Source organism: Macaca mulatta, chromosome 9, assembly GCF_049350105.2.
Source record: "Macaca mulatta isolate MMU2019108-1 chromosome 9, T2T-MMU8v2.0, whole genome shotgun sequence".
Classification (NCBI taxonomy): domain Eukaryota; kingdom Metazoa; phylum Chordata; class Mammalia; order Primates; family Cercopithecidae; genus Macaca; species Macaca mulatta.
In genome coordinates, this window is record NC_133414.1 from 53,423,820 (window position 1) to 53,439,315 (window position 15,496).

The following is a 15,496-nucleotide window of genomic DNA, read 5'->3' on the forward strand; positions in this document are numbered from 1 at the left end:
AACGAAATGAAGGCAGAAATAAAGATGTTCTTTGAAACCAATGAGAACAAAGATACAACATACCAGAATCTTTGGGACACATTTAAAGCAGTGTGTAGAGGGAAATTTATAGCACTAAATGCCCACAAGAGAAAGCAGGAAAGATCTAAAATTGACACCCTAATATCACAATTAAAAAGGATATGAACAGACACTTCTCAAAAGAAGACATTCATCCAGCCAACAGACACATGAAAGAATGCTCATCATCACTGGCCATCAGAGAAATGCAAATCAAAACCACAATGAGATACCATCTCACACCAGTTAGAATGGCAATCATTAAAAAATCAGGAAACAACAGGTGCTGGAGAGGATGTGGAGAAATAGGAACACTTTTACACTGTTGGTGGAATTGTAAAGTAGTTCAACCATTGTGGAAAACAGTATGGCGATTCCTCAAGGATCTAGAACTAGAAATACCATTTGACCCATCCATCCCATTACTGGGGATATACCAAAAGGATTATAAGTCATGCTGCTATAAAGACACATGCACACGTATGTTTATTGCAGCACTATTCACAATAGCAAAGACTTGTAATCAACCCCAATGTCCATCAGTGACAGACTGGATTAAGAAAATGTGGCACATACACACCATGGAATACTATACAGCCATAAGAAAGGATGAGTTTGTGTCCTTTGTAGGGACATGGATGCTGCTGGAAACGATCTTTCTCAGCAAACTATCGCAAGAACAGAAAACCAGATGCCGCATGTTCTCACTCATAGATGGGAATTGAACAATCAGATCACTTGGACACAGGAAGGGGAACATCACACACCGGGTCCTATTGTGGGGAGGGGGTAGATGGGAGGGATAGCATTAGGAGATATACCTAATGTAAATGACGAGTTAATGGGTGCTGCTCACCAACATGGTACATGTATACATGAGTGACAAACCTGCATGTTGTGCACATGTACCTTGGAACTTAAAGTATCATTAAAGAAAAAAAAAAAGCTAGAAACAAACTTAGCATGTGAACCACTAGTTGCACTGTTAGACATTTATCCTTGAGAAATAAAAACTTATGTTCCATCAAAAAAATTTCATAGCAGTTTTATGGGTAATAGCCAAAACCTGAATAATCCACATGTTGTTGAATGGATAAATAATGTGTGATGTGTCCATATAATGAAGTGCTACCCAATATTAAAAGGGAATGAATGAGCGATACATGCAACATTTTGGATGAATCTCAAGAGATTAAGCTGAGTTTTAAAAAACCCAAACTCAGAAATTTACATATTTGTTCTGGTCCACCCCATAGGATTGTGATGAACCCTCCTATCCCCAAAGTTTGGTCCAGATACCAAAACTAGTAATGGTATCAAGAGTGTAATAAAGAGTTTATTATTTATAGAGACAGGTTTCTAGGGATACCAGAGAAGGCTCCTAAGCAGGTCTAAATGTGGATTGAGAAAGGAGAAGAATGGCTGCTTGTCATTAGGAATTTGGGGTGGGGTGATCGCACACAAAAAGGATGGAGTTTATTTGGTTTGAGTTCCCTACTGGCGTTGACGGAGGGACCACCTAAGCTTTATTATTGGCTTGCCCAAATGTAGGGTAAGAGGGGGGATGGGTGGGATTTGAAATCTGTTATCAGCCAGTTATCACAAATGCAATTAAGCTCTTTGTCATAATACCTCATGATTTTATTTGTGTAACAGTCTTGAAATGACAACATAGAGATGGAGAAGAGATTCGTGGTTGCCAGTGTGAGGAAGGCAGAGAGGGTAGGAGATGACTGTAGTTACCATGTGTGGGATCCTTGTGATGGGACTGTTCTGTATCACCAATGTTGTGATTTTCACAAAAATCTATACGTGTGGCAAAATTTATAGAACTAAATGTAGACAACTAATGCATGTGAAACTTGTGAAATCTAAATAAGGTTGATTGAATGAATCAATGTCAGTTCTTGGCTGATATTGAGCTATAGTTCTGCAAATTGTTACCATGGAGAAAACTGGGTGAGGGGTATACAGAATCTTCTCATTATTTCTCCCAGCTGTATGCCAATTTAGGAATTGTCTCCAGGCTGGGTACGGTGGCATATGCCTGTAATCTCAGCACTTTGGGAGGCCAAGGTGGGTGGATCACTTGAACTCAGGAGTTTGAGACCAACCTGGGCAACATGGTGAAACTCCATCTCTACAAAAAATAAAGACATTAGCCAGGTGTAGTGATGCATGCCTGCTGTCACAGCTACTTGGGAGGCTGAGGTGGGAGGAACGCTTGAGTCCAGGAGGTCAAGGCTGCAGTAAGCTGTGATGTACCATTTCACTCCAGCCTGGGTGACAGAGTGAGACCTTGCCCCCCACCAAAAAAGAAAAAGAATTGTCTCCAAATAAAAAGTTTTGTAAATTGCCTACCAATTATAAATAATTCTGCTTCTTAACCTTTAATAAAGGTAATAGGCCGAGTGCAGTGGCTCATGCCTGTAATCCCAGCACTTTGGGAGGCTGAGGCGGGCAGATCACGAGGTCAGGAGATGGAGACCATCCTGGCCAACATGGTGAAACCCTGTCTCTACTAAAATACAAAAAATTAGCCAGGTGTGATGGTGTGCATCTATAGTCCCAGCTACTCGGGAGGCTGAGGCAGGAGAATTGCTTGAACCCGGGAGGCGGAGGTTGCACCGAGCCAAGATGGTGCCACTGCACTCCAGCCTGGCAACAGAGCAAGATTCCATCTCAAAAAATAAAATAAAGTAAAGGTAATGGACAAAATCATGTTGTACACTATTTGTTGAAAAATCACAGCCCACTTTCTGTATAAGAGATGCTGGATCTCTTTTATCGCCAGTTTTACTGAATCTCATAAAGGATCTACTGTCCATTACACAGACAATAAAAAATAATGAAACATGAAGGTTGGGAAGTCAAATTGTCATTTTGTGTGCAGACGATTTGATATCTGTACAAGCAGAAGTAAATGTTACACAGAAGTGATTTAAATTAAAACAGTTTAGTGAGGTGGTTGACTATAAGAACAGTGCGTACTATCAGTTGTGTGTTATTTATACACCAGGAAACAAGTATATAAGAAACAATTTTCATGAGAATTATATAATTCACATACTGTACTCTTCACCAAATTTTACGTGTATAAATCAATCATTGTTAGTGTATTTGCAGGATTGTGCAACCTTCCAGACAATTTTTTTTACTTTTTTTGAGGTTGAGTCTCGCTTTTTCACCCAGGCTGGAGTGCAGTGGTGTGGTCTTGGCTCACTGCAACTACTGCCTCCTGGGCTCAAGCTAAGTCTCCTGCCTCAGCCTCCTGAGTAGCTGGGATTACAGGTGCATGCCACCACACCCGGCTGTTTTTATATTTTCACCATGTTGGCCAGGCTGGCCTCACATTCCTACCTCAGGTTATCCAGGCACCTCAGCCTCCCAAAGTGCTGAGATAACAGGCGTGAGCCACCACACCCGGCCGACAGTTGTTTTTTTGAGACAGAATCTTACTCTCTCGCTCCGGCTGGAGTGCAGTGGCGCGATCTTGACTCGTTGCAACTTCCACCTCCTGTGTTCAAGCGATTCTCCTGCCTCAGCCTCCCGAGTAGCTGGGACTGCAGGTGTGTACCACTATGTCCAGCTAATTTTTTGTGTTTTTAGTAGAGAAGGGGTTTCACCATGTTGGCCAGGCTGGTCTGGAGCTCTTGACCTCAAGTGATCTGCCTACATAGGCCTCCCAAAGTGCTGGTATTATAGGCATGAGGCACCGCGCCCAGCTGACAGTGTTTCTTAGAACATTGTCATCGTCCCTGAAACAAAGCCAATATCCGTTAGCAATTACTTTCTCTTTCCCCTTTCCTGTAGCCCTTGGTAACCAAAATTGAATATTCTGTGTGGATTTGCCTAATCTGGATGTTTCATAAAAATGGAACTGTCTGTGACCTTTTCTGCCTGGCTTCTTTCTCTTAGCATAACATGTTCAAGGTTCATGTATCAATATTTCACTTGTTTTTTATGGCCATATAACATGGTGTATGGATATACTACATTTTATGTATCCATTTGTCAGTGGATGGACATTTGGTTTTAGTTCTACTTCTTGACTATTATGAATAATTCTGCTGTAAGTGTTCATGTATACGTTTTCACATGGACATGTATTTTCAGTCATTTCAGATATATACCTAGAAGTAGAATGCTGGTTATGTGGTGTCTCTGTGTTTAGCTTTCTTGGGAACTACCCGATTGTTTCTCATAGCAGCCACAGTACTTTACAATCCTGCCAGCAATGCATGAATTTTCCAGTTTCTCCAGTTTGCCAACACTTTTTAATAGTATTATTATTATTTATTATGCTAATCCAGTAGTTGTGAAGAGGTATCTCATTGTGGTTTTTTGCATTTCCCAATGGCTAATGATGTTGAACATCTTTTTGTTTTTCTTTTTGAGATGGAGTCTCGCTCTGTCACCCAGGCTGGAGTGCAGTAGCGCGATCTCAGCTCACTGCACCCTCTGCCTCATGGGTTCAAGCAGTTCTCTGCCTCAGCCTCCTGAGTACCTGGGATTACAGGTGCCCACCACCACGTCCGGCTAATTTTTGTATTTTTGGTAGAGACGGGGTTTCACCATCTTGGCCAGGCTGGACTTGAACTCCGGACCTCATGATCCACCCGCCTCGGCCTCCCGAAATGCTGGAAGTAGAGGCCTGAGCCACTGCTCACGGCCTGATGTTGAACATCTTTTTATGCACTCGTTGGCTATTTACTTATCTCCTTTGTCGATTTCAAGCATTCACTTTATTTCATGACTTATAGAAAAATTGGGGAGATAGTAGAATTACCCAGTTCCTGCTGTTGTTGACATATTAAGATGGTACATTTGCAACAGCTGTTGAACTAACATTGGTACATGATTATTGACTAAAGTCCGTATTTTTATTTAGGATCTGCTGATTTTTACCTAATGTCCTTCTTTGTTCCAGGATCCCTTCCAGGGCACCACATTTCATTTAGTTGTCATGTCTCTTTAGACTCCTCTTGGCTATGGTGGTTCCCAGACTTTCCTTGTTTTGGATGACCTTGACAGTTTAGAGGAGTCCTGGTGAGGTATATATAAATCTCGTTTATTGGAATGTGTCTGATGTTTTTCTCAAGATAAGACTGGGATTATAGGTTTTGGGGAAAAAGGCCACAGTGGTAAAGTACCTTTTTTGTCACATTATATCAAGCATGCATACTGTCACCATGTTTTACGACTTTTGATGTTGGCCTTAAATGTCTTGGCAAACATAATGAGTTTCTCCACTATAAAGTTACATCTTTTTCCTATTTTTCATATTGTACACATTGGAACAATGTTACTCTGCACAACTCACGTGTCAGAAGTGAAGATTTATGAATTTTATTGCTGTTGTTTTTTAGAGCACTTTCTTTCTGTCACTACAAGATGGTCCAGTCTCATCTTGTGTATTTCCTTTCTGAAATCAGCCATCATTTCTTCAGGTAATCCTGGTTCCTTTTATTTGAGAATGATATTAGAAACCAAGATAGGGGCTAAGGGTGTGCTTGCAGCAGTAGGGTGTGGCCATCTCAGCTGACAGAACAGGGAAATATACATGTGTATAAACCATGTAATATACTTGTAAATAGTTCTACATGTAACCGTCTGTATCTCTCTTAAGCTAAACATGTGTTTATACTTATACCTTCAACTCTTCATTACCATATGGATCATTCTAACTTTCTTCCGTTGCTTCCCTGTAAATTACCATATCCAACAGTAAGAAATCTGGCTCTAACCATCCATCATCCATTTACTTTCTTTTTTTTTTTTTTTCTGAGATGGAGTCTTGCTCTGTCACCCAGGTTGCAGTGCAGTGGCATGATCTCAGCTCACGGCAACCTCCACCTCCTGGGTTCAAGTATTTCTCCTGCTTCTGCTTCCCCCGTAGCTGGGGCTACAGGTGCGTACGATAACGCTCAGCCAATTTTTGTGTTTTTAGAAGAGGTGGAGTTTTGCCATGTTGGACAGGCTGGTCTTGAACTCCTGATCTTAGGTGATCCACCTTCCTCGGCCTCCCAAAGTGCTAGGATTAAAGGTGTGAGCCACTGCGCCTGGCCTTCCATTTACTTTCATTATTCTTTTCCTGTATACATGCATGGCACTGTCAGAATTATTAATCATGCCTATGTGGAAAATAGTTTTATAATGTTATCAACTAAAATACAGTACTTATGTGCAGATTTTCCTTTAATCTCACAGACTTCTGTCTCTTTCCAAAGTAATTAAGGTTAGGATTTCCTCCTGCATTGAAGGGGGTCCTTCATTGATACTATTTTTTTCATTTGTAATGCAGCTAGATGGTTTTGGTACAGTATGGCGTTATTACTGGCTCCTGCTGAACCCATGACTTCAGTGAAATGGGTAATTCCTTGAAATTCGGAGATTACCAAGAGTTACACAGAAGAAATAAGCCATTCAAACAGATCAATATCAGTTAAAGAAATAGAATCCATAAAGCTTTCCTAAAAGAAAAGAAAAAGAAAGAAAGAAAGAAAATAAATTATCAGACTTTTTTGGTTTCATTGGTGATTTCTGTGCAACATTTAAGGAAGAAATATACCAGTTCTCTACAGTGTCTTTCAGAAAAGAGATGCAAAGGGAACCTTCCTAACACTTTTTTAAAAGGCTGTTTTTTCTCTAATCCTAAAAGCATATGAAGACCTTGCAAAGAAGAAAAACCACACACTAATATTCCTCATGAATATAGATGCAAAAATCTAAATAGAATCCAACATTGCATGAAAATAATTAGATGCCATGACCACTCAAGGCTGGTCAGAGTTTGAAAAGCAATTAATGTGGCCGGGTGTGTGCGTTGGCTTATGCCTGTAATCCCAGCACTTTGGGATGCTGATGCAGATGGATCACCTGAGGTCAGGAGTTCGAGACTAGCCTGGCCAATGTGGTAAAACCCTGTCTCTACTAAAAATACTAAAAGCTAGTGTGGTGGAGCGTGCCTGTAATCCCAGCTCCTCTGAAGGCTGAGGCAGGAGAATCGCTTAGAACTTGGAACGCGGAGGTTGCAGTGAGCTGAGATTGTGCCATTGCACTTCAGCCTGGGTGACAGAGCAAGACTCTGTCTCAGAAAGAAAAAAAAAATCAATTTCTGTAACCTGCCACATCAACAGGCTACAGAAGAAAACTATATCATGTCAATTGATGGACAAGAAGCATTTGATAAAATCCAATACCCATTCATGATAAAACTGAGCAAACTAGGAATAGAGAGGAACTTCCTCAACTTGATTACAAAAATCTACAAGAAGCCTACTGCTAAGATCATACTGAGTGGTGAGACACTGGATACTTTCTCCCTCAGATAAGGAAACAAGATGTCCTGTCTCTTCACTCTTACTCTGCATCTCATTGGAAATTGTGGGTAATGCCATAAGACAACAAAATAAGAGGCATACAGATGGGAAAGGAAGAAATAAAACTTTATTTGTTCATACAGGCATGATTGCCTAAGGAGAAAATTCTAAAGAACTCCCAAAACTATTAAGTATTTGTAGCAAAGTTGGAGGATAGAAGCTTAAATAGAATGAATTCGTTTTTTCATTATGTAGTTGTGTTATTTGTCCTTTTATTGTTGAGTTGTAAAGAGTTTTTTACATATTCTGTGTAGCAGTCCCTAATTACGTGCATTGTTAGCCAATATTTTTCTCCCATTTGTGGGTTGTCATTTTATTGTCTTTGTACTTGGTAGCAAAAGAGTTTTTCATTCTATGAAGTCTAATTTGTTTTTTCTTTTGTTGCTGGTATTTTTGGTACTTTATCTAAAAGGGCTTTGTCTATCCCCAGGGCATGAAGATCCACTCTTGTATTTTCTTTAAGTAATGGCTTTTAAATGTAGACCTGTGATCCATTTTCAATTAGTTTTTGTATATGGTGTGAGGAAAGGAATAGTTTTGATTGCTTTGCATACAGATATTCAGTTGTCTCAGCATCATTTCTTGAAAAGGTGATTTTTCTTTTTTCTTTTCTTTTTTTTTTGAGAGGGAGTCTCACTCTGTCACCCAGGCTAGAGGGCAGTAGTGCGATCTTGGCTCACTGCAACCTCTGCCCCCTGGGTTCAAGCTAGTCTCCTGCCTAAGCCTCCCAAGTAGCCGGGATTACAGGCATGCACCACTACACTCAGCTAACTTTTTTGTATTTTTAATAGAGACCAGGTTTCACCATATTGGCCAGGCTGGTCTCGAACTCCTGACCTTGTGATCTGCCTGCCTCAACCTCCCAAAGTGCTAGGATTACAGGCGTGAGCTACTGTGCCCAGCTGAAAAGGTGATTTTTCAACATTAAATTGTCTTGGCATCATTGTTGAAAATTAACTGAACATAATATATAGTAGTGTTTATTTATGAACTCTCAATTTTATTTCATATGTTTACCTCTATGCCAATATCATACCATCTTGATTATTACAATTTTGTAGCAAATTTTCAAATTGAGACATGTGTGTCTTCTAACTTTCTACTTCTTTTTTAAGATTGTTTTGATTATATTTAGTTCCCTAAATTTCCACATGAAATTTTAGACCAGCTTGTTAATTTCTTCAAAAAGGCAAATGGGATTTTGGTAGGGATTGTGTTGAATTTAGATATTAATTTGGCAATTATTGCCATCTTAACTGTATGAATGCTGTTCAGTGCCTTTCCATTTATTTAGGCTGTCTTTAATTTCTTCCATCATTGTTTTGTGGTTTTCAGACTATAAGCTCTGTAGTTCCTGAAAGTTATAAGTATTTTATTCTTTTTGATGCTATTGTAAATGGAATTTATTTATTTATTTGAGACAGAGTTTTGCTCTTAACTGCCCAGGGTGGAGTGCGATGGTGCGATCTTGGCTCACTGCAACCTCTTCTTCTGGGATTCAAGTGATACTGCTGTCTCAGCCTCTCAAGTAGCTGGGACTATAGGCACATGCCACCACGACTGGCTAACTTTTTTGTATTTTTAGTAGAGACTGGGTTTCACCATGTTGGCCGGGCTGGTCTCAACCTCCTGACATCAGGTGATCCACCCACCTCGGCATCCCAAAGTGCTGGGATTACAGGCTTGAGCCATTATACCTGGTTGGAATTCTTTTTAAATTTTCATTTATGATTGTTTGTTGTTAGTGAACTTGCACCCTGCAACATTGTTGAACTCTTTTATTAGTTTTAATAGTGTTTTAGCAGATTCTTTAAGATTTTCTATATGCACCAGCAGTCAACTGCAAATATAGTTTCACTTTTTTTTTTTTAAATGTGAATTCCCCTTCCCCTTGCTTTTCTTGACTAGAATCTCCTGTATGATGTGTAACCAGCAAGAGGACATTCTTGTCTTCTTTTTGTTCTTAGAGTAAAATCATTGTACCTTTCTTTATTTAGTGTGATGTTAGTGGTGGACTTTTTGTAGATGCCTTTAATCAGGCTGAGGAAGTTTAACTCTTTTCCTGGTTTGCTGATTGTTTTTATAGAGACGATGGGCATTGGATTGTGTTAAATACTTTTTCTCTATATATTGAGATGATCACGTGGTTATTTCTTTTCTACTTAACGTGGTGTATTGATTGATTTTCAAATGATAAACTTTCATTACTAGGATAAATCCCACTTGATCATTGTATGTAATCCTTTTTATATACTACTGGATGAAATTTGCTAGTATTTTGTTGAGGATTTGTAGGTCATGACACATGGATCTGTAGTTTTTTTCATGTCTGATTTTGGTACCAGGGTAGTATTGGGATCATAGAATGAACTGGCAAGTGTTTCTTATTCTTTTGGAGTTTTTGAGTCATTGATAATTCTTTTTAAATGTTTGATAAAATTCTCCAGTGAACACATACGGACCTGGGTTTTGTTTTTGTTTCCATAATGGTAAGTTTTCTTGTCTGTGTTTTGTCTTTTTTCAGACAGGGCCTCACTGTATGCCCAGGCTGGAGTGCAGTGGTGCAGTCATGGCTCACTGCAGCCTAACTTCCCAGGCTCAGGCAATTTTCCCACCTCAGCCTCCCAAGTAGCTGGAATACAGGCATATGCCACCACACCCGGCTAATTTTTTGTATTTTTTTTTTTGTAGAGATGGGGTTTTACCATGTTGTCTGGGCTGGTCTCAAACTCCTGAGTTGAAGTGATCTGCCTGCCTTGGCCTCCAAAAGTGGTAGGATTACAGGCATGAGCCACTGCATCCCACCTGTAATGGGGAGTTTTAAATTTACAACTTCAATCTTTTTACTTGTATAGGTCTTTTCAGATTTTTCTTTTTCTTGTTGAGTTGGTTTTAGTTGTTTTTGTTTTATGGATTTTTCCATTTTGTTGAAGTTAAATAATTTGTTGGCATACATTGTTCATGATATTCTTTGTAATTATTTTTATTTCTGTAAGAGTAGTAGTAATACATCTTTAATCCCTACATTTGGTAATTTGAATATTCTCTTTTTTTTTTCAACGTCAGTCTAGTTAGAGGTTTGTATATTTTGTTGATCTTTTCCAGGAATCAGCTATTGTTTTTCTGTTCTCTAATTCATTAATTTTTACTCTATAATCTTTCTGCTTTCCTGCCTTCTGCTTGCTTTGGGTTTGTATTGCTGCTCCTGTCCAAGTGTTTTAAGGTGGAAAATTAGTTTATTGATTTGAGATCTTTTTTAATATGGTTATTACAACTACAGATCTCTCTCTAAGAATTGCTTTATCTGTGTTCCATAAGTTTGAGTATGTCTTCATTTTTATCTCAAAGCATTTTTTCTGATTTCCCTTCTTTTTCTTCTTTGACTCTTTTTTTTTTTTTTTTAAACTTTGGAATGTGTTATATAATTTGTGCATTCTCAAAATTCCTTTGTCTTACTGATTTGTAATTTCCACTGTGGTCAGAGAATCGTTTTAAATTTATTCTGGGGAATGTTTCATGTGTACTTTTGAAGAATACCTATTCCACTGTTTTCGAGTGGAATGTTCTGTCTATATCTCTTAGATCTGGTTGCTTTAGAATGTCATCTGTATCTTCTGTTTCCATGTTTACATTGTGCCCAGTTGTCCTAACCATTATTGAAAATGGGATATTACAGTTTGCAGTAAGTATTGTAGACTTGTATATTTTTTATTTTAATTCTGTCAGTTTTTGCTAGACATACTTTGAGGCTCTGTTAGTAGTACATATGCTTAGAATTGTTATGTCTTCTTTATTGATTGACCCTTTTATTGTTATATTAATAAAATTCCCCTCTTTATCCTTAGGAAAATTTTTGTATTAAAGTGTATTTTGTGTGATATTAGTATAGCTACTCCAGCCTAAAGGTGTCATGTGCCAGATCTGTCTTTTTCTGTTTTCAAATTTTCAACCTGTTTGTATCTATCTCTTATAGACAACAGATGTTTGGATTTTCACACTTTCAACAACCTGAGAATTGTTGCTTTTTGATTGGATTTTCAAATCATTCCCTTTTTCCTGTTATTATTGCTATACAGATGGTTGCTGACTTACAGTGGTTTGACTTACGATTTTTTTAACGTTTCAAGTTGAAAAATTTAACTTTTTTTTTGGGTTTATTGGGTTGAAACCCCTTTGTATGTTCAGGATTTATAAAGGTTCAACTTAACTATTTTTTCTGACTTTACTGGAATGTATTCCGATTTTAAGTGGAAAAACAGTATTTTCAACTAATTTGACTATTATCAGGATGTAACTTGATCGTAAGTCAAGGAGCATCTGTAGTTGGATTTACCTCTGCCATTTTTGTTTGCCATTTCGGTCTCCTGCTTTTTTGGTGCTCTATTCCTTTTACTTCTGCTTTCTTTTACATGACATGAATGTATTTTATTTTATTATTTTTATAGGTTTTGAGGGTACAAGTGCAGTTTTGTTACCCAGACATGTCACATAGAGGTGAAGTCTGGGCTTTTAGTGTGACCATCAGCAGAATAGTATACATTGCAGCCATCAAGTAATTTCTTACCCTTCACCCTCCTCCCTACCCCTCCAAGTCTCCAGTGTCTCTCATTCTACTCTCTATGTTATGTGTACACAACATGAAATGAATATGTTTTAGTATAACATTTTTTTAAAATTACTATGTCCCTTTGAAAATTTATTTACCTAGTGGTTGCTCTAGAACTTACCTAATAAGTCTTACCTTATCAAAATCTACTTCAGATTTGTACTCCTTAACTCTAGTAAAATACAGAAACATTACTTGTATATAGCTGTACTTCGTCTTCTCCATTTGTTATTTTTATATGTATTACATATATATTTAAAACCCAACAATACATTGTTATACAGGCTGAGCATCCCAAATCCGAAAATCTCAAATGCTCCAAAATCTGAAACTGAGTGCCAACATGCTCAAAATGCTCAAAGAAAATGCTTGTTGGAGTAATTCAGATTTTAGATTTCTGGATTTGGGAAGCTCAACCAGTAAGTATAATGTAAACATTCCAAAATTTAGAAAAAATCTAAAGTCAGAAACACTTTTGATGACAAGCATTTCAGATAAGGGATACTCAATCTGTAATTGTTACTATGTCATTTGATGTCTTTTTTTTTTTTTTTTTTTTTTTTAAGTTCTGTGATATATGTGCAGAACGTGGAGATTTGTTATATAGGTATATGTGTGCCATGGTGGTTGACCCATCCTAAGTTTCCTCCCCTCGCCCCCAACCCCTCAACAGGCCCTAGTTGTGTGTTGTTCTCTTCCCTGTGTTCATGTGTTGATGCCTTTTAAAGAAGCGGAAAGATAGGAAGTATCTATTCATAGAGTTTGTTATACTAACCTTCTTATTCATCATTTCTGCTTCAATTTATTTGTTCGTGTGGATTCAGAGTTACCATCTAGTGTAATTTCCTTACTCCAGCACAGATTTGTTCCTCAGTCTTTTTTTTTGCCCCCTGAGATGGAGTCTCACTTTGTTGTCCAGGCTGGAGTGCAGTGGCACTATCTGGGCTCAGTGTAACCTCCAGCCTCCTAGGTTCAAGCAATTCTCCTGTCTCAGTCTCCTGAGTAGCTGGGATTACAGGCATGCACCACCACACCCAGATAATTTTTGTGTTTTTAGTAGAGACAGGGTTTTGCTGTGTTAGCCAGGCTGGTCTCAAACTGCTGACCACAGGTGATCTGCCTGCCTTGGCCTCCCAAAGTGCTGGTATTACAGGCATGAGCCACCACACCCAGCCACTCTATTTTTTTGCTTTATTCTTTTTTTTGTTGTTTTATTATTTGTTTACTTGTTTATCAGTGTATTTGTGTTTTTGAAACAGGGTCTCTCTGAGTCATTGAGGCTGGAGTGCAGTGGTAGGATTGCAGCTCATTGCAGCCTCAACCTCCTGGACTCAAACAATACTCCCAACTCAGCCTCCTGAGTAGCTGATACTATAGGTGTGCACCACTATGCCCAGCTGCTTAAACAAATTTTTTTTTAGCGATGGGGTCTTAGTATGTTGCCTAAGCTGATCTTGAACTCCTAGGCTTAAGTGATTCTCCTGCTTCAGCCTCCCAAAGTGTTGGTATTACTGCGTGAGCCACCGTGCCTGGCCTGCCTTATTTGTTAAATATATGGCGTTTGTATATGTTATAGGTTCAACAGTACAGTTATACACATTGACTTATACATATTTGCATATTAAATTCGGTAGGAAAAGAAAGGAGAGAAAATGTGCCTTTTTTACTCTCTCGTATCACTGCCTTTTCCCACAATAATTGTGGATTTGAACTAGTGTTTGGAATCTCTTGTTTTCACCCTAAAGAACTTCTTTTCTTTCTTTTATGGTTAGTCTACTGGCAATGGATTCTCAAGTTTTTTTGGTTTCTATTTGTTTTTTAATTTGAGGATTTTTAATTTTCACCCTCTGTTTTGCAAATAGTTCTGCTATTTTAGGTGACAGGTGATTAAAAAAAATTTTTTTTTCAGTACACTGAATATGTCACCCTGCCTCCTCCTCGCCTCTACTGTCTCTGATGAGAAGCCATATGTTAATCTTAGGACATTCCCTTGCATGTGAGGAATTGTATTTCTCTTGATGCTTTCAAGATTTTCTCTTCATCAACAAATTTGCATGATTTTGGCCTTTTTTTTTTTTTTTTAAATGGAACGCTTCACGAACTTGCGTGTCATTCTTGTGTAGCTACTGTGCTAATCTTATTGGTATTGTCCCAGTTTTAGTATATGTGTTGCAAAGTGAGCATAGCCATTCATTTGTTTGAATATTTTTTCTGCTGCTTGATATTTCTCCACTTGTTCTGGTACTTCTGTTATGAATATATTGGTGTAGTTAATGGTGTTCCTCATTTTTTTGAGGGTTTCTTCATTTTTCATCACTCTTATTTCTCGCTGTTCTTTAGATTACTTAATCTCTATTGATCCATCTTCAGGTCTACTCATTATTTTGCCAGCTACAACCTTTCTTTTCTTTCTTTCTTTCTTTTTTTTTTTTTTGAGATGGAGTTTCTCTCTTTTTGCCCAGGCTGGAGTGCAGTGGCACTATCTCGGCTCACTGCAACCTCTGCCTCCTGGGTTCAAGTGATTCTCTTGCCTCAGCCTCCAGAGTAGCTGGGATTACAGACGCATGCACTACCACGCTCAGCTAATTTTTTTGTATTTTTAGTAGAGACGGGGTTTCACCATGTTGGTCATGCTGGTCTTGAACTCCTAACCTTAGGTGATTCGCCTCCCTCGACCTCCCAAAGTGCTGGGATTTCGGGCATGAGCCACCCTGCCCAGCCCAATCTTTTGTTGAGTCATTCAAGTGAGTTTTCCATTGCAGTTATAATTTTTGAATCCAGAATTTTCATTGTATTCTTTTCTGTCTTCCTAGTGATATTTTTCTGTTTGATGAGGTGTCATCATACCTCCCTTTTCTAAGTAGTGTTTCCTTATGAACATATTTATTTTTATTTTTTATTTTGATACGGTCTCGCTCTGTCACCCAGGCTGGAGTTCAGAGGCATGATCTCAGTTCACTGCAACCTCCGCCTCCCAAGTTCAAGACATTCTCTTGCCTCAACCTCCAGAGTAGCTGGGATTACAAGTGCCTGCCACCATGCTCAGCTAATTTTTGTGTTTTTAGTAGAGATGGGGCTTCACCATGCTGGCCAGGTTGGTCTTGAACTCCTGACCTCAGGTGATCCATCTGCCTTGACCTCCCAAAGTGCTGGGATTATGGGTGTGAGCCACCGTGCCCGGTCTGAACATATTTATGATACCTGCTTTGAGGTCAGCTAAGTCTGATATCTGGATCTTTCCAAGGGCAGTTGCTGTAGCCTGCCATTTTTCCTGTATATAGGTGACAGTCTCCTGTTTCTTTGTATGTCTTGTAATTTTTTAATTGAAGAGTAGACATTTTAGAGAATACTTTGTGCTTTCTGTAGATACTGGTTCCTCTGTTCTCTCTAGACTTGTTGTTGTTTCTTATTTAGGTGACTTGACTGTACTATTTGAGAGAAGCTTTTT

At 38.7% G+C, this 15,496-nt stretch overlaps 1 protein-coding gene and 1 non-coding gene across 2 annotated transcripts in view; one reads left to right on the forward strand and one right to left on the reverse strand.

The window, feature by feature from the left end:
* LOC701227 (uncharacterized) overlaps positions 1-15,496 on the forward strand; it is a 52,917-nt gene that overhangs the window by 22,742 nt on the left and 14,679 nt on the right. Inside the window, 1 exon segment of the mRNA XM_077946270.1 lies at positions 5,430-5,510. Coding sequence (XP_077802396.1) covers positions 5,430-5,510 — 81 coding nt within the window.
* Positions 14,127-14,232, reverse strand: LOC114670197 (U6 spliceosomal RNA). Its single transcript, XR_003719680.1, has one exon. It is a non-coding gene; the product is annotated as a U6 spliceosomal RNA (small nuclear RNA).